At 42.9% G+C, this 20142-nt stretch overlaps 1 protein-coding gene across 4 annotated transcripts in view; it reads left to right on the forward strand.

Annotated features, from left to right (window-relative positions):
- Positions 1-258: 258 nt before the first annotated feature.
- Positions 259-20142, forward strand: part of SH3GL2 (SH3 domain containing GRB2 like 2, endophilin A1) — a 263901-nt gene continuing 244017 nt past the window's right edge. For 2 of the 4 annotated variants that reach the window (XM_075594915.1, XM_075594886.1), the window contains exon 1: positions 259-535. Coding sequence is in view for 1 of the 4 variants with exons in the window: in XM_075594886.1 (XP_075451001.1) it covers positions 491-535 (45 nt within the window). In the remaining 3 variants the exon portion in view is untranslated. The remainder of the gene's footprint in view (positions 536-20142) is intronic. The other 2 variants (XM_075594894.1, XM_075594902.1) reach the window with 1 other exon arrangement.

The raw sequence follows: 20142 nt of genomic DNA on the forward strand, positions 1-20142 counted from the left end.
TATGTATGTACTGTATGTATGTATGTGTATTTTGGGTTTTCTCCCCCACTACTTCTTAGGGCACTTCCGTTTTTTTTTTTTAACAGTTTTAACTGCCCTGCTAGTTTCAAACTTTGGTTTAAATAATTTAAATCTGTATTGCACGATTGAAAAAAGGGCTTTATTGCAGCTGTGGTTCTGCTGAGCAAGACCTGTCACAGGGATAGATGAGGAGATGAAGAAGCACAGTGTTGGAAAGGGCTGCCTTCCCCCTTAATAGGCTGGGTTTCCTGTGCCCTGACGTCAGGGTGTCCCTGCATTAAGGCATGCATCTGATAACACAATCTCAGGATTAAAACGATCTGAGAGCAGGAGGCAGAGAGAGGAGAAATTCCCCTGCAGTCCTTCAGCTTAACAGGCAGCTACCAGCCATCTGTACCTCTGATCCCACACAGGATAAGCACCACCGGCTTCTGCATCACTGTATCCAGCTGCTTGGCCATTTTACACCATGTCTGTAGCAGGGCTGAAAAAACAGTTCCATAAAGCCACTCAGGTAACCGATTCATCTTGCTATACTGATCACCAGGGGTCCTATTCTCCCCTCTTGCAGAGGAGCTGCTGCTTATCATTAAGTTTTCCTGATATACATCTGATTTCGTTTTTTTTGTTTTGTTTGCAGTGTCCTTTTGGGATGGATAGATGGTCAGTGTGATGAAAATGCTATGTAGGTTGTGGAAGAACAAGTATAGTCTTCATTAGCCCTGCCACTGAGCTGTTATGATCTGTACAGCTATGCAAGGAAGGCATTTCTTCCTGGTACAGACAAGGTTAACTTGGCAATCACAAGGTTATTTTTAGCATCCTATTGGTAATTTGTTGTAGCCTGCGGTTTTAAGAGGCATTGCCTGTGATTTGGAATATACAGTACTGTACACTTTGCCTCGGCTGGCTTCTGTGTATGGTTTAGTGGGGTGTTCACAAGGGAAGTGTAATGTTGTTTTTACAGTACTGTAACTGCCTGAGCTGACTTCTAGTGCAGAAGTAGGACAACCTCTGTGTATTGCCAAGGGAGTCATCTGATCCTCATTTTAATTGTATTTTAGACATACAGTAGTTGGGCTTAGATGTCATTTCATTCGTTTTTACCTTGTGCTGTCCCAGAATTAATTTTACATGTGAGTTAACCCTTTCAGCACCATAGGGATATGAAAAGCATTGCTACATTTGTAGGGAATATATTTTATTTAGTTAGATATTACCTGCCGCTTCTTTTTTTTTCTTTCAAAAGCATATATGCCCAAACATTAACTGTTTGCTTGCCAGAAATGACCAACAATGCATTGCATGGCAAAGGTTACCAAAGAAAGCGTCTCCATTTCCAGATGTAGCCCTGTGCGATCGGCTGCTTTGGCTTGGTATCAAAACAGAAGCAAAACCGAATTAAGCGACCTCAGACCTACCCCTATACCAGAATATATCAGTAACACTATATCATTCAATATCTTTATGGAGTATGCTGCTAGGGAAATGGAAAACAAATACAAAAACCCGGAGCGCCACTCAAATTGGCTCGCAATTTATTAGTGGCATTTTACATTTTGGTCTTAAGTAAGACATGCTATGTAGACATACGTTGTGATATGTATTGTGATGTACTGTGCCAACATTACCACTGAATGCAATGGAAAGTCTTTTCATCATTTGAGCTATGTTACGATAGGTGGTGTTTTCGCTGTAGCCATCTCAGTCGGGAGGAATCCACAGTAACTCTGGCTGCAGCTGCGTGTAAAACAGCAAAGGTTGATAAAATGGAGATTAGTAGATAGCTGCTGCACAGAGGGGGATTACTAGATGCTGCTAAACCGTGATCTTCGGTGACTGTTGGAAACCAAATGTTGTATTTGTATTCGGGGGTTGCAGTTTATCTGCAGTGAAGGTTTGCGATGGGGATGTTCCCACAGAGGTGACCTCCTCAGCTCGTTTTCTGTTAGGTCTGCAGCCAAAGCTCCATGCAGAGCTATCTGATAACAGCTGCATTATTAAACAGGTTGCTGGATTGGATAGCGCTTCACATCTTCTGCAGTGATGTGATGGACGTGATATTGCAGTTTTTTTATTTTTTATTTTTTTTTGCCTGGTAACAACAATACAAACCGAGATATAAATCTACTGCTATACTATGTGACACATTAAATTACACCGAGTCGGGGCTGAATTTTGTTTTTTTAATTTGCTTTATCCGTACAGCTTCCTATGTTTGGCTCCTGTGTTGTAACCTTTGCCCTTGAATTGAGGTAATCATGTTAATTATATTTAGCATTGATAAATCCTGCCTCAGCGTGGGTGAGTCTTTGGAAGACAGAAATAGGAAACGGTCTCCCCTAGCAACCAAAGGATGTCATATAAAGAAATCAACGGTCAAAAGCGTTTTTTTTAAACTATATTCTGCAACATGGTGTTAATAGATGAAATAATATCTAATTGTTAAATCCTCAGCTTTGTTATAAGTAAGTGTATAGAACTTTGCATGTACATTACTAAACACATTGATCGTATTATCATTTATACATGCTGTATATCCAACTACTGTACCAAAGGTATCAAAACATATACAGTGCTTTTCGTAGTTACATAACTTCTGCGTTTACTTGTTTAGCTGAACTTGGTAACATGGGTGTAAATTACATGCGACAATGCTTGATTTATCAAACGCTTGTTTCAGCCTTTTTCTGTGCCAACATTTGGTCATTATTGGTTTATCAGTATAAAGACTGTGATAATAGCCCCTTAAATCAGATAAGCCTCTGTAATTTTATACACACTGATAACTTTTCTCGCGTAGTCCAAATCTATGGAGAAAAAAAAAGTATTGTTGCTCTTACTCATTTTTCTGCTTTCTACTCAATCTGGGGTTCTCAAGTGTTGATTTCTGGATAAATAACAATAATGTTTTTTGCTGGCATGTAGATGCAATGGGCTTTAGTGGATCTGAAACTGTGCTATAACATGGGGGGGGGGGAGGGGGGCATATTTTCTTAATGTGCTGGAAGGTGTGATATGGGAAAGCACTCCTAAGGCCCTGTGGTGCTAGGCACAACTCCCACCCTCTCTGGCTTGCAATCACATTTTTGGTGCCTGTGCATTCGGGTTTGTACTGAGTTTTCAAGAGCAGTAACATTAGATGGCTCCTTATGGACATCCATGGTTATCCTGATTTTCCGAGCTGTGGTGCAGTAATCCTTACCTGTGAATACTGTATGGCACACATTGACATTTGAAGAAACTCAAAAATGAGCCCACATCTAGTGTCCTGCGGCAGTGGATATTCACAGTTGAGTGCAAATAGCCGCACGGCTATTCGCACTCAGTAGAAAATAAAATGGAAAAAAATAAACACCCCAGCCAGGAATCAAACCCTGGTCCACTCTGCTAATGGCCTGGAGCATAACCACTGAGCTATAAGACTTTCTGATGTTTTTCTAGTGAATAAAGACATAGAAACCTATTGACATTACAGTGTTCATAACAGCTCGGCTATTCGCACTCAGTTAAGTTGAGTGCAAATAGCCGTACGGCTATTTGCACTCAACTGTGAATATCCACTGCCGTGTCCTGGGACATGATTGTTCATTTCTGCCCCCCCTTCCCTTTGCATCTCTAACTGCTAGCCCTTTATATTTGGTTGTATGCTTTCCCCGCATCTGTAACTCCCAGTGCATGTGGGAATTGATACATGTATGATACTTTCCCCTCTCCAGTCTGCTAGTAGCTGGTTGCCCCTGACAACATCTCCAGTCCTCCAAGTTAAAATGGACTTTTCCATACTCCCCTGTCTGTATTCACAGGTAGTGTGGTCCTCAGGCTATTCCTGTGTGACAATTGTGACATACTTCCTTTTCATCCCATGCAGGCTGAGTGAGTACACTAATCTTACCTCCCCTGGCAAAGCTATTTGTTTTGACCTTCTCTTTACTACAAGCACCTCCATTTAGAGAAGCACTCTCTACCCACACTACCACGTCTGCAAGTACTGTTCATTTATGTGACTCCTTCAATAAAGCTAAGCAAATACTAAAGGACTTGTGGTGCTTTTAAAGAGGGATGAGTTCAGTGACCTGGCCATACTTCTATCCAGCATATACCCTGTGGCTCCAGAATATCTAGCATTAGGAAGACGCCCAGCAGGTTAGGTTTGAGAAACACCATTGTTTTAAGTTCTGGTGTTAAACAGAAAAATAAATGTTTCATATATTGCCCTGCTTATTTGTTTTGCAAACAGGATTCCTTTGTTATGGGATTAAAATAGCATTTTCCTTCTTTACGTTCAATGCAGTTCTCTTATAAGACTACTTTTTTTGTATTTACAATTTTTATATTGACCTAATGCAGTACAACATTGCAGTAATGCAGTATGTCTGTGACCTTGTACAACAACTTTAAAATGTTCTTGTATTATTGCATGTACTGGGTGTTTATATTCTTATTGACAATTGAAACGGTACCTAATGCAAATTAATACCATCCCTAAGCCTAATGGTAGTTGTGGAAATCGATTTTATGTTAAAGCATGAACATATTTCCTAACACATGTATGTTTAAATTCATTCAACTTGATTTAAAATAGTTATACTGCCTTGGGGAATTCTACATAGCTAGGACAACATTTGTGCATCAAGATAACTGTGTTGTTAATGGTTGTGAAGATAATGTTGGGGTTCCTGTTAAACTGAAGATAACAACAGAGACAGTTTGAACAATACTGTATGTTAGTGTCACTATGTCAAATATTTTGCCACCTGGTTTGCTTCACTTGCTTTAACGATTGATATGGGGAATGGTGCGATGGGTCTAGGGCCAAGTAATGTATATATTATAATGAGATCTGTCTCTTTTTTTCATGTCTTGCAATATTTCTCTATCATTTGAGTAAAAAAATAAAAATGTGCCATGTGGCACAAACCTCTTTGACTTACAGCTGGCAGCATGTGTAAAACAAAGAAACAAGTTCCTTACATTACACATAGAATGCGTGCAGACAGAAAAATGTACGTTTGGTCGACGTAAGGGGCAAGGGCAGACTTTTCTGGAACATAATACATAGGCCATACTTTAGCATTTAGGGACACATTTTAAGCAAGTGAATAGGCTCTAAGATGGACGCTGTGTAAGATTTTCATTCATATTTATTGTTTTGTAAGTATATTCATTAGGTTTCCATGGAATATAGGAACAGATGCCATACATTAATTATACAGACAGGAAAATAATCTAGATTTGGTTACATGGAAGGTATTTTTAAGTCAAGCGATAAAGGTTAGAGTCATAATGGGATTACAGCTGTTTTGGGATGTCTAGGGTAGGGCCAGCAAGTGAGAGATACGTAGTTGCTATCTACAATTGATGGTAAAGCTGATGCAAGCAAATCTGATAACTGAGTAGTTCCTTTTATATATACATAAGGAGGTAAGACATGTTAAATGGATTGGAGTGATCTGTAAGACACAGTAATATCATATTCGGTCATAATGTTAGGAGTAAGAAGGACTAACTAAGGGATATTTCCTGTATGAAAGATTGACAACTAGTTAGATAAGGTAGCCAGGATAATATCAGAAGGGGAAAAGATAAGACAGAAGATTTCCACTCAGGAGAATGAATTATATGCAATATCTTTGAAAAAACATTTATTTGATGTCACCACCATATATCTGCTGTGTCTGAATGTAAGTAATATCTTCAGAAAAGAAACGTTTCTTTTGTGTGCTAAAGCCGGAATGCAGAGTTTTTTGAAGTGAAACTTCTTTAGTGGCACCTATTCTGATGGGGCAAAATGGGAGAGATGGAGACGAAAATGAAACGGAAGTGACGTCACGGCTCCCCCTCCCCCCACACACCTGCTGTGACATGCGGCGGCGGCGGTGGCGATAGCCGCCGGCGCCGCTCCTAACGGGCGTCGCTCTTCCCACGCGGCTGATCACATATGCGGCAGCCGGCGGCGATAGCCGCCGGCGCCGCTCCTAACGGCCGCCATTCTCCCCATATGTCCGCTGCAATGGCGCGCATGCGCATTGCTAATGGAGATGACTGCGGACCTATGCGCATGCGCAGAAGCGGCTGGCAGCGGTGCCTTTCCCACACATGTAATCGCCGCTGCCACTCCTAACGCTCCCCCACACCGAACGCCACGGCATGCAGACCTGGTGCCGGACCGCAGCCCGTTGAGATGCGGGTACTAATCAGTGGGAGCGGGGAATGCCGCGCATGGGAGGAGCTTGTTTCCACCGGTGACTGGAGGACCGGGCGCTTTGGTGGTGGGGTGGGAGGAGTCACGCGGCTGACGGAGTGAGACAGGGGGAGTGAGGAGAGAGGTGCAGGCTGATGGGGAGGGCGAGGTACAGAGGTAAAAGACCACACAGTACCTGACATGGAGAGCAGGGCAGTGAGTGCCGGGTCGAGCGGCCAGCAGAGGCCGTGGTACAGGTGAGCTGCAGCGGGAGCCCCCCGCATGGTGTCAGTGCTGAGAGGCTGTGCTGGGGTCGGTGTTGGCCTGTGCGGTCTGTGCCCGTTCTGTAACTCACACTGACACACAGCGCTCTGTGCACCTCACTCAGCAGCGGAGCCTGCCCGCCTCACAGCTATTGCCTGAGATCTGCTCGGGAGCACATGTCAGACACCTGTCATTGATCTGCAGCCTGCAACATGGGGACACACACTGAAACACACACACACACACACTGAAACACACACACACACGACACACAGACTGACTGACTGACTGACTGACACACAAACTGACTGACTGACACACAGACTGACTGACTGACTGACTGACACACACTGACACACAGACTGACTGACTGACTAAAACACAGACTGACTGACTGACTGTCTGACTGACACACAGACTGACTGACTGACTGACACACAGACTGACTGACTGACTGACACACAGACTGACTGACTGACTAAAACACAGACTGACTGACTGACTGACTAAAACACAGACTGACTGACTGACTGACTGACACACACACACACACACAGACTGACACACACACACACAGACTGACACACACACACAGACTGACACACACACACACACACACACACACAGACTGACACACACACACACACAGACTGACACACACACACACACAGACTGACACACACACACACACAGACTGACACACACACACACACACAGACACACACACACACACACACTGACTGACACACACACACACTGACTAACACACACACTGACTAACACACACACACACACACACACACTGACTGACACACACACACACACACACACTGACTAACACACACACACACACACTGACTGACACACACACTGACTGACGCACGCACGCACACACTGACTGACTGACGCACACACACACATACACTGACTGACACACACACACACACACACGCTCGCGCACACACAGACACACACACACTGACACACTGACTGACAGACACACACACACACACACAAAGACACTGACAGACGCACACACACTGACTGGCACACACACACACACTGACTGACGCACACACACACACACACTGACTGACGCACACACACACTGACTGACGCACACGCACACACACACACACACACACACACACACACACAGAATTCCCAGTTACTATAAATATAGAAGTGCAAATAGCTAAAACACGTGTTCTAAGTCAAACTTCTTTGCGTTTTGGCACTGAAATTGTATTTTTTATTAAATATATCATTCTTACAAATACAATTTCTGTGACAAAAGTCAAAGAAGTTTCACTTACTATGCGCGTGCACTCAGCACACACAGCTTTTTTTTAATATCGCTGTTGAAGATACAAAAGACATAGTACATTTAACACACTGGATGGTGTCTTATGGAATAGTTAATATGGACCTTAATATCTACAACTATTTCAAAGTTAAGACCGTACCCAATAAAAAGTGTGCTCATGGGTTCTTTTCCTCTTTTTTTTTTGTAACAATTTTTTTATTGGACACGTTCACAAATTAATGTACATACAGAAATATCATGAGCCCATAACACTTCAACTCAATACAATCATGTAGTGACCAATAACATTTCCCCGTTTTCTATAGGGGGAAAGAGAAAGAGGGAGGGGGGGGAAGAAGGGGAGGGGACAAACAAGTGGGGGGGGGGGGGGAGTGGGAGATGGATGGGTGGGGGGGGGGGGGGTTCGCCCAGAGGCTTCCTTGATATTCTCTCCTGGAGTCAGGGGGCTGCTAAAGGTTCAGAAGGTTGGCCTTTTTGGGTTTTATCTCTCTAACCAGGGGTCCCAAGTGTTCCAAAACTGAGGCATCTTCTTTTGGAGCATAGCCGTCAGCTTCTCCATAGTCATGACCTCATTTATTTTTCTAATTACTGTAGTTCTCGAGGGGGCCTTAATCTGTTTCCAGGCGGCCGCTATAGAGCATTTGGCCGCTGTCAGCATGGCCTTGATCAGCCTAGACATTGGCGGCGGGAGGTCCTCAATGGGTTTGCTCAGCACCAGGGTCAGAGGATCCAGGGGAAGGGGGAGCCCCGTGAACTCATAGATAAGCGTCTGGATCATGGTCCAGTACCTCTGAATCTCCGGACATGACAACCAAATGTGGGCCATGTCCCCCTTTTGACCACATGCCTGCCAGCACAGGTCCAGTGTGCCGGGGTAGACCTGGCTCAGCCTAGCTGGGGTCAGGTACCATTGAAATATAATTTTATAGATATTTTCTTTTATTGTTGTGCAAATTGATGTTTTAGCGGCTTGCTCCCAAATCTCCTCCCAGTCTTCCAGGTCTATTAGGAGGCCCAATTCCTCCGACCATTTTTGCATGTAACGGTGATTCGGTGGGCAAGATGTCGGCTCCAGTCCTTTATATATTTCGGAGATCAGACCTCTTTGGTAGGTGTTTTTAATGCATAAGGATTCAAATCTGGTTAGCGGGGGGAACTTGGAGGTTGGGGATAATGATAATAGGAAGTGGCAGACTTGTAAATACTTGAACAGGTGGAGACCCTGGATCAAGAATTTATCCTTTAGCCCCTGATAAGTTAAGATCTCCTCCTTCTGCAGCAGATCGGCAACCATCCTAATATTGCGACTCTGGAATTGGTCGAATTGTCTTGGGGAACACCCTGGTGGGAAATTGGGGTTCCCAAAGATTGGAGTGAGCTGGGAAAGGGAAGCTAACAGACCATACTTCCCTTTGCTTTTAAGCCATACGTCCCACGTGCATCTCATTGCTCCTAGGTCGAACCTCTGTGGTCCAGCCTTGGTTCTTTTCCTTTTTAATGGTATAATGCTTTACATAAAAGATCATTGTCAGAGTGATTGAATTGCAAGGGATGCAATTCCTAAACCTTTCTCACTGACTGCTCCACACCTCTGGAATGCACTTCCCCTCAATACCCAACTAGCACCCCCTCTATCCACCTTTTTAAGACCCACGTTAAGACAAACCTGCTTAAAGAAGCATATGAGTAGCTCCGTGGCTAACACGATACACCTGATACATAAAGCTTGGCCCCCTGCAGACGCACTTACCAGAATGCCCTCCTACTGTCTCTGTACATTCTCCCTACCTACCAATTAGACTGTAAGCTCTTCGGAGCAGGGACTCATCTTCCGAAATGTTACTTTTATGTCTGAAGCACTTATTCCCATGACCTGTTATTTGTATTATTTGTTATTTATATGATTGTCAAGTGTATTACTACTGTGAAGCGCTATGCAAATTAATGGCGCTATATAAATGAAAACATACAATACAATAAAAACAGTAGGATCCACAATGCCCCGTAAAATAGTAAATTAATTCTCATACTATAGTGCTAATAATGATGACATTATACGCTCACATAGGATTAAAAAGGTAATTAGTATTATGAAGACCACTAAATTCATTGCAAATATTTCAAATTTATAGTTGTTTTTAAAATATACTGTATATACATTTGCCCTTTTAATTAATTTAGTAGACTGGTGCCACAAAAAACCCTTGTTTTTATCCATGATGAAACGCCATTCTCTTGAGATAACAGCCTTCGCAATGACCTTGCCTGACCAATTCGATGGTCAGCAGTGCAGTCTTCCATAGAGTTTCGATTTTGCACACAGATGACGTTGTGACTTTCTATTGATGTACCTGCGGCTTTATTTGTATTTTTTTGTGTCACACAAAAAGTAAAAGGTCCGGAGATCACGGATCTTGTCAGGATAAACTGTTTAAAATAGTTTTTTTTGTAAGTACTCATGCTTGATTTGAAAATGTTAAAGGTGGCCTGTTTGCATTTGTCCACAGAAACTGGTAAAGGAGACAAAAAGGACACGTTTAGGCATTTTCACTTTCTATCTTCCTGCGCCTGACAACAATTTGTCTATACAGTATGTGTCATTGTCCTAGGATTTTGTGATGAACACAGCTGATTATTTACGCGCAGTGGGTCACTGTGGTGTCTATTTATAAAGGCTAATGTGGTGCAATTCTGGAATAAAAATACAGGAACCATATCTATCATCGGAAAAAAAATCTAATTAAAATCAATAGGATTTATATCATTTATTTTTCCTTTACAGATGTGGTTCAGTTGTTGTGCCCTCAAATTGTCCCACTTTTGCATTGATGCATGACCCTGATAATATTTATAGCTGCGTGTCAAGATAATTTCTTCGTGTATTCACAGAACACTGCTGGCATTGACTTACGTGGGGAATTTTGTCTGAAAATAGCTCGGATATAGAATAACTCCTTTAGTTAAAAAAAAAAAATGGATGGTATACTGCATAAATACTTGGCGTTGTCAGGATTTCCATTTAAAGCTGCAGTTCAAGCTCCCGTTTTTTTTTTTTTTACTTCAATAGTTTAATGTGGGCAATCTCTACTTACCTAAAGAACTGCATAGCTGCCGGTCAATTTGTTCTCCGTCTATTGATCGGCGAAGTTTGGCGACATCTTTAGATCTGGGGAATGTAAATGGTTGCTATAGGAACAAACATGCTTGTTGAAATAGAATACAAGAAAATTGGTCTTTCAAAGTTGTTTTTTTAAAACAGAAAATGCTAAAAGTATTTTTTCTTACTACAGAACTGATTTATTAAAAAAAAACCACACATGCAGGATATAGACTGAACTGCAGCTTTAAGGAACTTCCTCTCATTTCTTTATTTATTAATCTATCATATTCTGTAAACCATATGAAGTTTAGAAGAAAAAATAGGATTATCTGTTAACCTTCCATTGACCTTGCAGTGGGTTGAGGGAACTTTTATAAATGAATTGCCCTAATAAATAGAAGCTAGGGAGTTTCTCCGATAGGTGGAGTGAGCCCATATGTATTTTTATACTTGAATATATGCTCCAAAATAGATTAAATCATTTGAATTATTGCTCTACTCAAAGACCTTAGCAAGGCCTTTGAAGATGGCTACTATTTCTTTTAAATCTGTAGTTATAATCTGCAAACTAATAACCAATAGTGCAGTTACTGTACATGTATAGGTGGTCAAAAATCATTGCAGGTCATTAAGATTAAGGACACAAAGTGCATAGCAATTGTTTGTATACTGATCAAAAGCAAATGTCTGCTAATCATTCCACTGTATATATAAGGTTGCAAGTGTCCAGTATTGAACCGAACTATCCTGTATTTGGACACTGTGTCCAGTAAAAAAAATTGGAGGTAATACTGGGCATGTATGTGTCTGGTATTACCTCTCTGCACATAGTGACTTGATGGGCTTGGGGGGGGGGCAGCAGGATTTCCCCGAGGAGGGCTGTTGCTGGGGACTGGGCAGCTTCCTCTATCCTTATTGGCAGCTGCTGTGTAAGGCTAAGGCCCCGCTGCTTCAGACCACGCGCCCGCACTGCAAAACAGGCGGCGCGTGCAGAGCGCTATACCGCGGTCTGCAGGCGGCGTTCTGAGGCGCGAGGGGGCGTGGCCAAAACAGGCTGTGTGGGCGCGGAAATGATGAGGGGGCGGGGCCACAACGTACACTGGCACTGCACTTCACCGCTATATGCGGTCTTTGAGGAGCATGCAGGCATGACCGGGCAGCGGAATCTGGAGACCCCGCCACAGTACCCCCCTCCCCTCTCTCCCGTCCCGTCCATCTGCTGCTGCCTCTTCTCCCAGGGAAGACAAGCACAGCAGCAGGAGCTGGCCGCAACCTCCCCAGCACACGCAGCCTGCAAGACGGGCACCGGAGGGAGGGAGGGGGGGAGAACAACATACACACACACACACTCAGACCTCCCTCCCATAGCTGTAGACAGCTTCACAGCTTCCCTCCGCTCCCTTGCCCCCTCATTGGCTCCCTGCCGCACCACGTGACGCGTCACCGCTTGGGATCACGATCCTTGTGTATCCCCTGCTGGCTGACGCGTCACAGTGCGCAGCGAGGCTTGCAGCGAAGGGGGACTGGGGCAGGCTCGGGAGGAACATGGGTCTGGTGAGAGACGCGTGCGCCGTCGGTTGCAGCGGGACCCAGGCCTAATGCAGTGAATAAGGAGGTGTCGAGCTTGAGGGTGGGGCCAAGGAGAGGAGGAAACAGCATGGAGCAGAAAGAAAGGTGTGTGTTTATATCTCAAATGTCTCGAACGTGTGTGTGTGTCTCGAGCGCATCGTACCTTTCACCATTGTGTTCAGTATTTTTGGAGAAGCCAAAATAGAAAAAGAAGCAGTATAAGCTTCAGGAAGAGCACTATAAAGTGTCTCTGGTATATCTATATGTAACGGGGTATAATTTGAAAAAAATGGGATAAACACAATTCTCCTTGAGAAAGCGCCTGTTTGGTATAAAACGCATGGGAGGAGATTTTTTTTTTCTGCATTTTTAATTTGTGTCTTTTAGCATGGAATAAACTATTTTTCAATACCTAGTCCGTTTCTTTTCCTTGGGGTTTGATCCTTTTTTTTTTTTTGGAGAAGTTACCTGACAACCCTATGTATATACTGTACAAGTTGCTGCAATTCGGAAGAAAGAGTTCTCTAGTGGTACCATCGTTGCCTTTGAAGTAGGTGAACCGGGTCGTAATGCTATTGTCATCTTAAAGTGACTGAAAAAGTCTTGTTGATTTAAGCACAAAAATGAGATTGTAAGCTTCACAAGGCAGAAGTTTAACATTTCCACAACTCCGCAAACATACTGTAGATGTACTCAATAAATTCCTGCCGTAAAATGTATTTTAGGCCTGCGGCCAAAACATTTGTATTCCTACTGTACTTGTGCAACCTTTACGTATGCCGTTTATTATCACTATGGTTCTTTTACAAAACTTGAAAAAAAGACAATGACTGTTATCTTTCTCTTACTGTCTAACACAGTGGAATTTATATATTTCTTGTAGTCACAGCACTTCTCTGTTCATAATCTCTCTATTTATCTATTTTGCTGTCTCCTCTTTTCAACTAGTTTGCCCCACCTTTCTCTCTTTATCAAACCTTTTTGTTTTTATTCTCTTAATCATGCGTAGGAGGGATCTAGCTATCCATGCCTTTCTGGCAACAATTAGAATAGGAAAAGGTACAACAGACATGTTTAACATATGCCCCTTACGAAAAGGAGGGTCGGGGATTCATTTAACACAGATTGCCAGCCTGGCCTTTAGTCTTTTTATACCACCATTTAACCCTCCTTCTATGGTTTAATGGAGATCCTGAAGAGAAGTTCAGGCAATTCAATTTAGTAACCGCTAATTTAGATCAGGCAGGATTCACCCTTGCAGGCTTTCATGGTGTATCTGAAATTTGTACATGCTACTTTAAGCCTGCGCCTTGAAGAATTGCAAGGCTAGGGGAACATGAAGCAACTTCGTGATCACCTCCAGTGATCTATTTGGTTTTAGATCAGTGTATATTTTTTCGAACATTGTATTCTACTGATTATAGAGGAAGGATCTGGAATACAAATATTTGTCTTTGTGCATTGTCTGTAGAACAACCTTTAGTGCTGAATTGTTTACATAGTACAGAATTCTGGAGTGCATCTGCCTTCTCTATGCATTAAAGCAGCATTTCTCCCTGCCCCCTCACCCCCCATTTTTCTACAGGATGGGAACTAGGGGTGGGTGGGGGCTCCACTGGAGCTGAACTGTGCCATTTTCAGTCCTGTTTATTGCCAGGTTACCCAGATACTTACACGTGAAGTTTCCGGCTTTAAATATCTCTCCCAGGGACAAAACGAATGTCAAATATTGGGCTAATAGGAAGCCGTAACACCATCGGTTGTGGCTTCTTGTTGGACGGCCCTTTAATCCCCCTTTTAAAACCAAAACGTAATACCATTTTCTAAACATGTAAGTATCTCTGGAACTGGGGGGTCCCTGGAGCTGCAAGTACAGTAGCACTAAGTACAGTACCAAAGAGGGTGGTTGCTTCAGGCCTTATGTCTCAAATTAGGTAACAGAGGCCATTATTCTGTAAGATGTGATATCACAGATGATGTGCTATTGCTTGAACAACACCATTGATCTTAATGGGGCTTTTCCTGCAATTATCACGTCATCTGTGCTTATCACACCTTACAGAAGAAGGGCCAGTGCCCTAAATGTTTATATTGACAACAGAGAACAAGTACCAAGGACAGCTCACATGTACTGTAGCAGTAGCAGCAGCAGCATTGTATTTATCGCTGCATTACAGAAGAACACTAAAAGGTATAATAATATATAAATTACAGCCTCGTGACAAACTTGTCTGAATTCTAAATGAAAACATGGCATCTAATAAAATACATCTTTTGTGTTAAGATCTTGGGTGATTCTTATGAGAAAGCTTGTCTGGGCAACAATTAGGCCATTGAGACCCATGTCTGTCATACTTATTTTTCTACAGAGCCATCCTAAAGTGGATTGCCATGTATTTGGTCGCTGGTAAGCAGGGAACACATTCATGGTTAACATCCCTTAATGATTAAAAATAAAAGTACCTGTAATAGCAAAACATAAAAACCGGAAGCTGTGAGTCAAACTTTGATATTATACTTGTGTAAATGAGCACACTGGATGTTTACATAAATGGATGTTTCATAAATGAAATCATTGTCACTAACAACATGTCTTTTTCTCTTACATTGTTAGAATTAAAGGTTGTGAAATGCAGGATGACGCATTTCTGATTATGTATCAGATGGGGCTTTTGTAGTGCAATGTTGCATTGTGTTCGGTTAACCTTATGAATAAAAACAGATCTATTGTCACATTTTACAAGTCCATCTTCTTGATGAAAATAGCAGTGACTTATAGTTCCAGTGGCAAATATACTCTTTGACAAAGGGCAGCTTATCCCCAAACGTGTCAGTTGCTTCATATACCCATCTACTTTGATGCCTCCTATGTCTTCCCCCAAATAAATTGTTTTTAATAAATGTTGGATGTGCGGTACTCCCTTTTTCCTTTATATGCTGGGCACCGCTTTTTTCCACCTTGGATTACACAACTACAATTTCTGTTGCTGGATGCACGCCCTGGAGTCAAGAATCTCAACTATCAGTTAGTACTTCCCACTTTTGGAGTTCAGTTTCAATGTTGCATACTGTGATCTACTATTGTTTTTATTACACTCTAAGAAGTACCTCCTATAAGTGTGGTGGTGAACAGGCTAGAACAGCCTTACAGGCTATATCTTCCCCTAGTAACCATAAATCCCACTTAGAGACAAGCCCCCTTATGTGGCATCTACTAAATCTTGAGTGTTTATTCAATAGATTATTGATCAAGTTTGTTATAAGAACCTATCTGACATTATAGCGCTCTACCATTTCAGGGATGCCTTGTGGAAAAGCTACAAAGTAACTGGCAATACCAAGGATCTTAATAACTACAGATGCCTGCGGAACATGTGCACAAGGCAAACAAGGCATGCAAAAGCACAATATTACTCTGACAATCTTTGCCGGAATACATCAAACACAGCTAACTTCTGGAAGGTTATCAACAATATATTTCAGCCTTCTAGCCACCTGCAACCAAGTAATATCACTAAGGAGGATATTACTCTGACAAATCCCACTGACATTGCAAATGGATTTAATGATTACTTTGTGGGGTGTGCTACTAACTTATTAGTGAAACGCAACCCAAACCACAAACGTGAACCTCATCCTGAGAGTACACCTATAGCCCCACCCTCTCCCAACACTGCTCACAACTTTCAATTTGACCCCGTATCTGAAGAGGAGATTACACAAGTGCTCCTCAAATTAAAACTAAGCTGCCAAATGGGGACCTGATTTACTGTAATCTAAGTTCCTAAGACTTGGTGCCCCAGCCATTGCCAAACCAATTTCTTCCATAGTGAACTCTATTCTCAGTACTTAAAGGGCAGACAGACAATGGTAAAGGCAGCACACAGCTGCAGGGTAATGAAAGGGAACCGCCCCTCAGACATATTCAGTCCACTGATAGGCATGGGCAGGGGTAAGTGCAGGTGAGGAGTAATTGACAACATTAACCCCTCGTTTACTTCTGGAAATGCGGTGCCACCGTGTATTGGAGACAGGAGTGTCCTCCGTTGCGTCACGGAAGGCGGTGCTGGGACGGAGCCTAGGTCCGGTGTTAGCAGGAGTATTGCGGCGTACGCGCGAAGGGCACCACCCAATGAGTCATGGCGGCGGGGCTGAGGTCCAATCCTCATACAGTGTCAATGCTGAGCAGCACTTGACTACAAAACACTCAGGGGGCTATGCACTAAGCAGTGATAAGTCGTTTTAAGAGCGCGAAGTGGCTTTTAAGGCCAATACAGCCTGCTGTGCGATTCACTAAGCAGTGATAACAGCGCATATCAGCCTTAAAAGTGATGTTTTCTGGCCTGCGAGCAAAATCCGCCCGATCAGGCAAAAAACGCACACGCGCAAATTCTCTAAACAGCGCTAAGTGGATTGTGCTTTAAAAGCCAGCCGGAAAAAAGTGCCAGCTAAAGGCAGGCGCAAAAGGAGCTGGACTTCAAAAATCTTTGTTTACCTTTTTTCAGGCACACCATCCATCCATACAGGACCTCTATAAGCTCATATTGAACCCCCAAAATAACCACAACATATATATATGCATAAGTGTCAAAGAGGAGTGTTACTGAGCATGGCAATATATATTTAAAACCAGAGACAGAACATGAAACACAGACAGAGCTCAGTGCTACATCCATTGACACAAATACACGGTACAGTGCCTAAATATCTCTCTCTCTTTCTCTCTCTCTCTCTCTCTCACATTTCCACACCCACCCACACCATGTATATCCGCTCCCACTCCACACACACCTTTTGTAAAGCACTGTACATACTGTGGGCTCTCCATTCATGTTAATTCACACTGATACACACACACACTCTTTCATCACTTGCTTTCAGGAACCTTTTGACACCTCCAGCCATAAAACACATCCACACCGGGGGAAGGACCAGCACAGATAACATTCCAATAGACACTGTTTATAGTATAGCTTTTGCTTGCTTCATTCATTGTAACATCGCCGGAAGAAGAGATCAGTGTATCTCGAAAGCTCGCACAAATAAAAGCATTTCGTTAGCCACAGAAAGGTATCATCTATTTATTTTTTGATTATATATATATTTGATATATATATATATATATATATATATATATATATATTTATATATATATATATATATATATATATATATATATATAGTGGAGGCAACGTTTATTCTAACATTTGCCGTAAACTAGCCGGGTTACATTCTGGGTATGTGCTGGGTATGTGCTGGGCTAGTTTGAGGCACGTTTAAGGCATTTCTGCATTGACTAACGACCCATAGGATTAACACAGCAGGGATCCCTGGCATTCCAATTCAGTTTGAATGGGACTGCCAGGGACCCCCGCTGTTAATCTGATAGGCCATTAATCAATGCAGAAATGCTGGGGCTAGTTTAAGGAAAGTTTAAGGCATGTATTCAGAATGTACCTGGTGTTTCCTGGGTCTTTTGGGGAATTGCCACTGGTTTTTCTTAGAATAAGAGTTGCCTCTACTGTATATATATATATATATATCTTTTGAATAAAATTGTCTTTTAGTTTAACTCTTTGGCCAAAGTGTTGTAAGCCCTTGAGCCCCTCCAAGGCAGACCATGTCTCAAGGATCCTAACACTAATATAAATTCTTAATAACCTGGTGTCCCAGGGTGATCCCCGCAGGAGTCCGGGGGTCCCCACGGGCCTGCGGTACAAATGATGTGCCCCCATAAAAAAACAATACTTTCAAATAAATACAATCCCCTCTTCCCCCCCCCAATCCCCCGCCCCCTAAGACATACAGTACAGTAATGGGCAAAATAACAACCAGATGTAATTTTTAGGGGTGTTTTAAATAGTTTATTGGGGGGGGGGGCTGCTTGCTTTTTAATAGTGGCTTCTTTTTGGTAGTTAGATTTTTTTTGATGGTGGTTACTTTGAGCTTTCATTTATTGCATAATGGTTTGGTTTTGGTGTTTTAATTGTGTTATTTATTTTGCATTGGATTCATTGATTGTTGTTAATTTATTTGTGTTTACTTCTTGATTTGTTTTTATTTTCTTATAGTTTGGATGACATTGGATCTTGTTTGTAATTGTTTCTTTTAGTTTGAGCATTGAATGGCATAGTGTTACAGATGCACATATTATTTGCATTGTGTACCCACTGTACCATTCAATTGTTTTATTGACATTTGTTATATATTTAATTGTCTATGTGTTGTATTTGATTTTGAAATGTGTTTAATTTTAATATGTGCTGTATTTTATTTTGCAATGTGCCGTGTTTTATTTGGCTATGTGATGGTTTTTATTTGGGCCTGTTTTTGTAATACTTACTTACCCATTTCTTTGTAATATTGGTTAATCATGCCCATATTATATGGGCATGATGAAGCCACTGTACAAATGAATGGGTGAAGAGTGGGGGTAGTTGCCTGGGGAGGGTGGTTAGGCCTCCCGGGTGGGTAGCAAGGCAGGGTGAGTTAACCCCTTAATTACTTTCGCGGTTATTAACCACTAAGGTATTAAGAAGCTTGGGGCCATTAGAATGTATCTTTGCTATGTATTTTTCTGGCAATGGAGGACAGGGACCTTGCAGTATCCTGACGAGGACGTCCATCATATTGCAGGGGTAAGTAGAACGGTTTTATTTACTTTATTTATGCTGGTTAATGTGTTTAATAATGGGCAAATAATCTATTATCCATATCTGGATAATAGTTATTTTGCCCATTACTGTACTGTATGTGTTTGGTGTGGGTGGGGGAGGTATATTGATTTAAATATAGGACATGGTTATTTTTTTACATACAGTATTGGTACCGCAGGGCTGCAGGGATCCAAGGAGACCACCTGAGGACCCCCGGACGCCAACGGGTACCACCTGAGGTCCCACGGGGGACAGAACTGCGGGGAAGAACTGGGGGCAGCTGGGGGGGCCCGTGGACTCGCAGGGACCATCCGAGGGCCCCAGACCCCAGTGGGAACCACCCAAGGGCCCCCAGACATCCATGGGAACCACCAAAGGGCCCCCAGACACCTGTGGGGACGATCTGGGGACACCCAGACACCCATGGGACCACCCGTGGGCCCCATTGGGGCCCATGGTGACCCGCAGGGACCACCTGGAGGCCCATGGCGCCTAGCGGGGACCACCCGGAGGACCACAGACACCCGTGGGTATCCCCCGGGGTGCACTGTGGGGCCTGTGGACACCCATCGGGACCACCGGGGACCCCCGTTGGCTTGGGGTATTAAGCCTGTATGTAAAATAATAAATCATGTTTTTTATGGGGGGAACAGGGGTGGGTGGGTTATGTATTAATGTTTATTTAATATTGTAATGTTTATCGTGGGGCCTAGGAGGTGGGTAGTGGGGCTGTTCTGTGTATTGTTTTTATTGTCGTTAGCGGGGTGGGTGAAGGGGTATTAGCTCCAAGGATGGGTGGTTAGACCTCCTGGGAACGTAGTGGGGGAGGGTGGGTTAACCCCTTAATTACTCTAGCGGTTACTAACCACTAAGGTGGTTAAGGGGTTAGGGGACATTAGATTGTCTCATTTTATTGTTCTGTATTGTTTGCAGCACCGGAGGGCATGGACGGGGTGAGGATGAGGACGGCCTTCATCGTGGCAGCCTGGCAAGGATGAGTTCAAGATTTATTTACTTTATT

This window comes from Ascaphus truei, chromosome 1, assembly GCF_040206685.1.
Source record: "Ascaphus truei isolate aAscTru1 chromosome 1, aAscTru1.hap1, whole genome shotgun sequence".
Classification (NCBI taxonomy): Eukaryota; Metazoa; Chordata; class Amphibia; order Anura; family Ascaphidae; genus Ascaphus; species Ascaphus truei.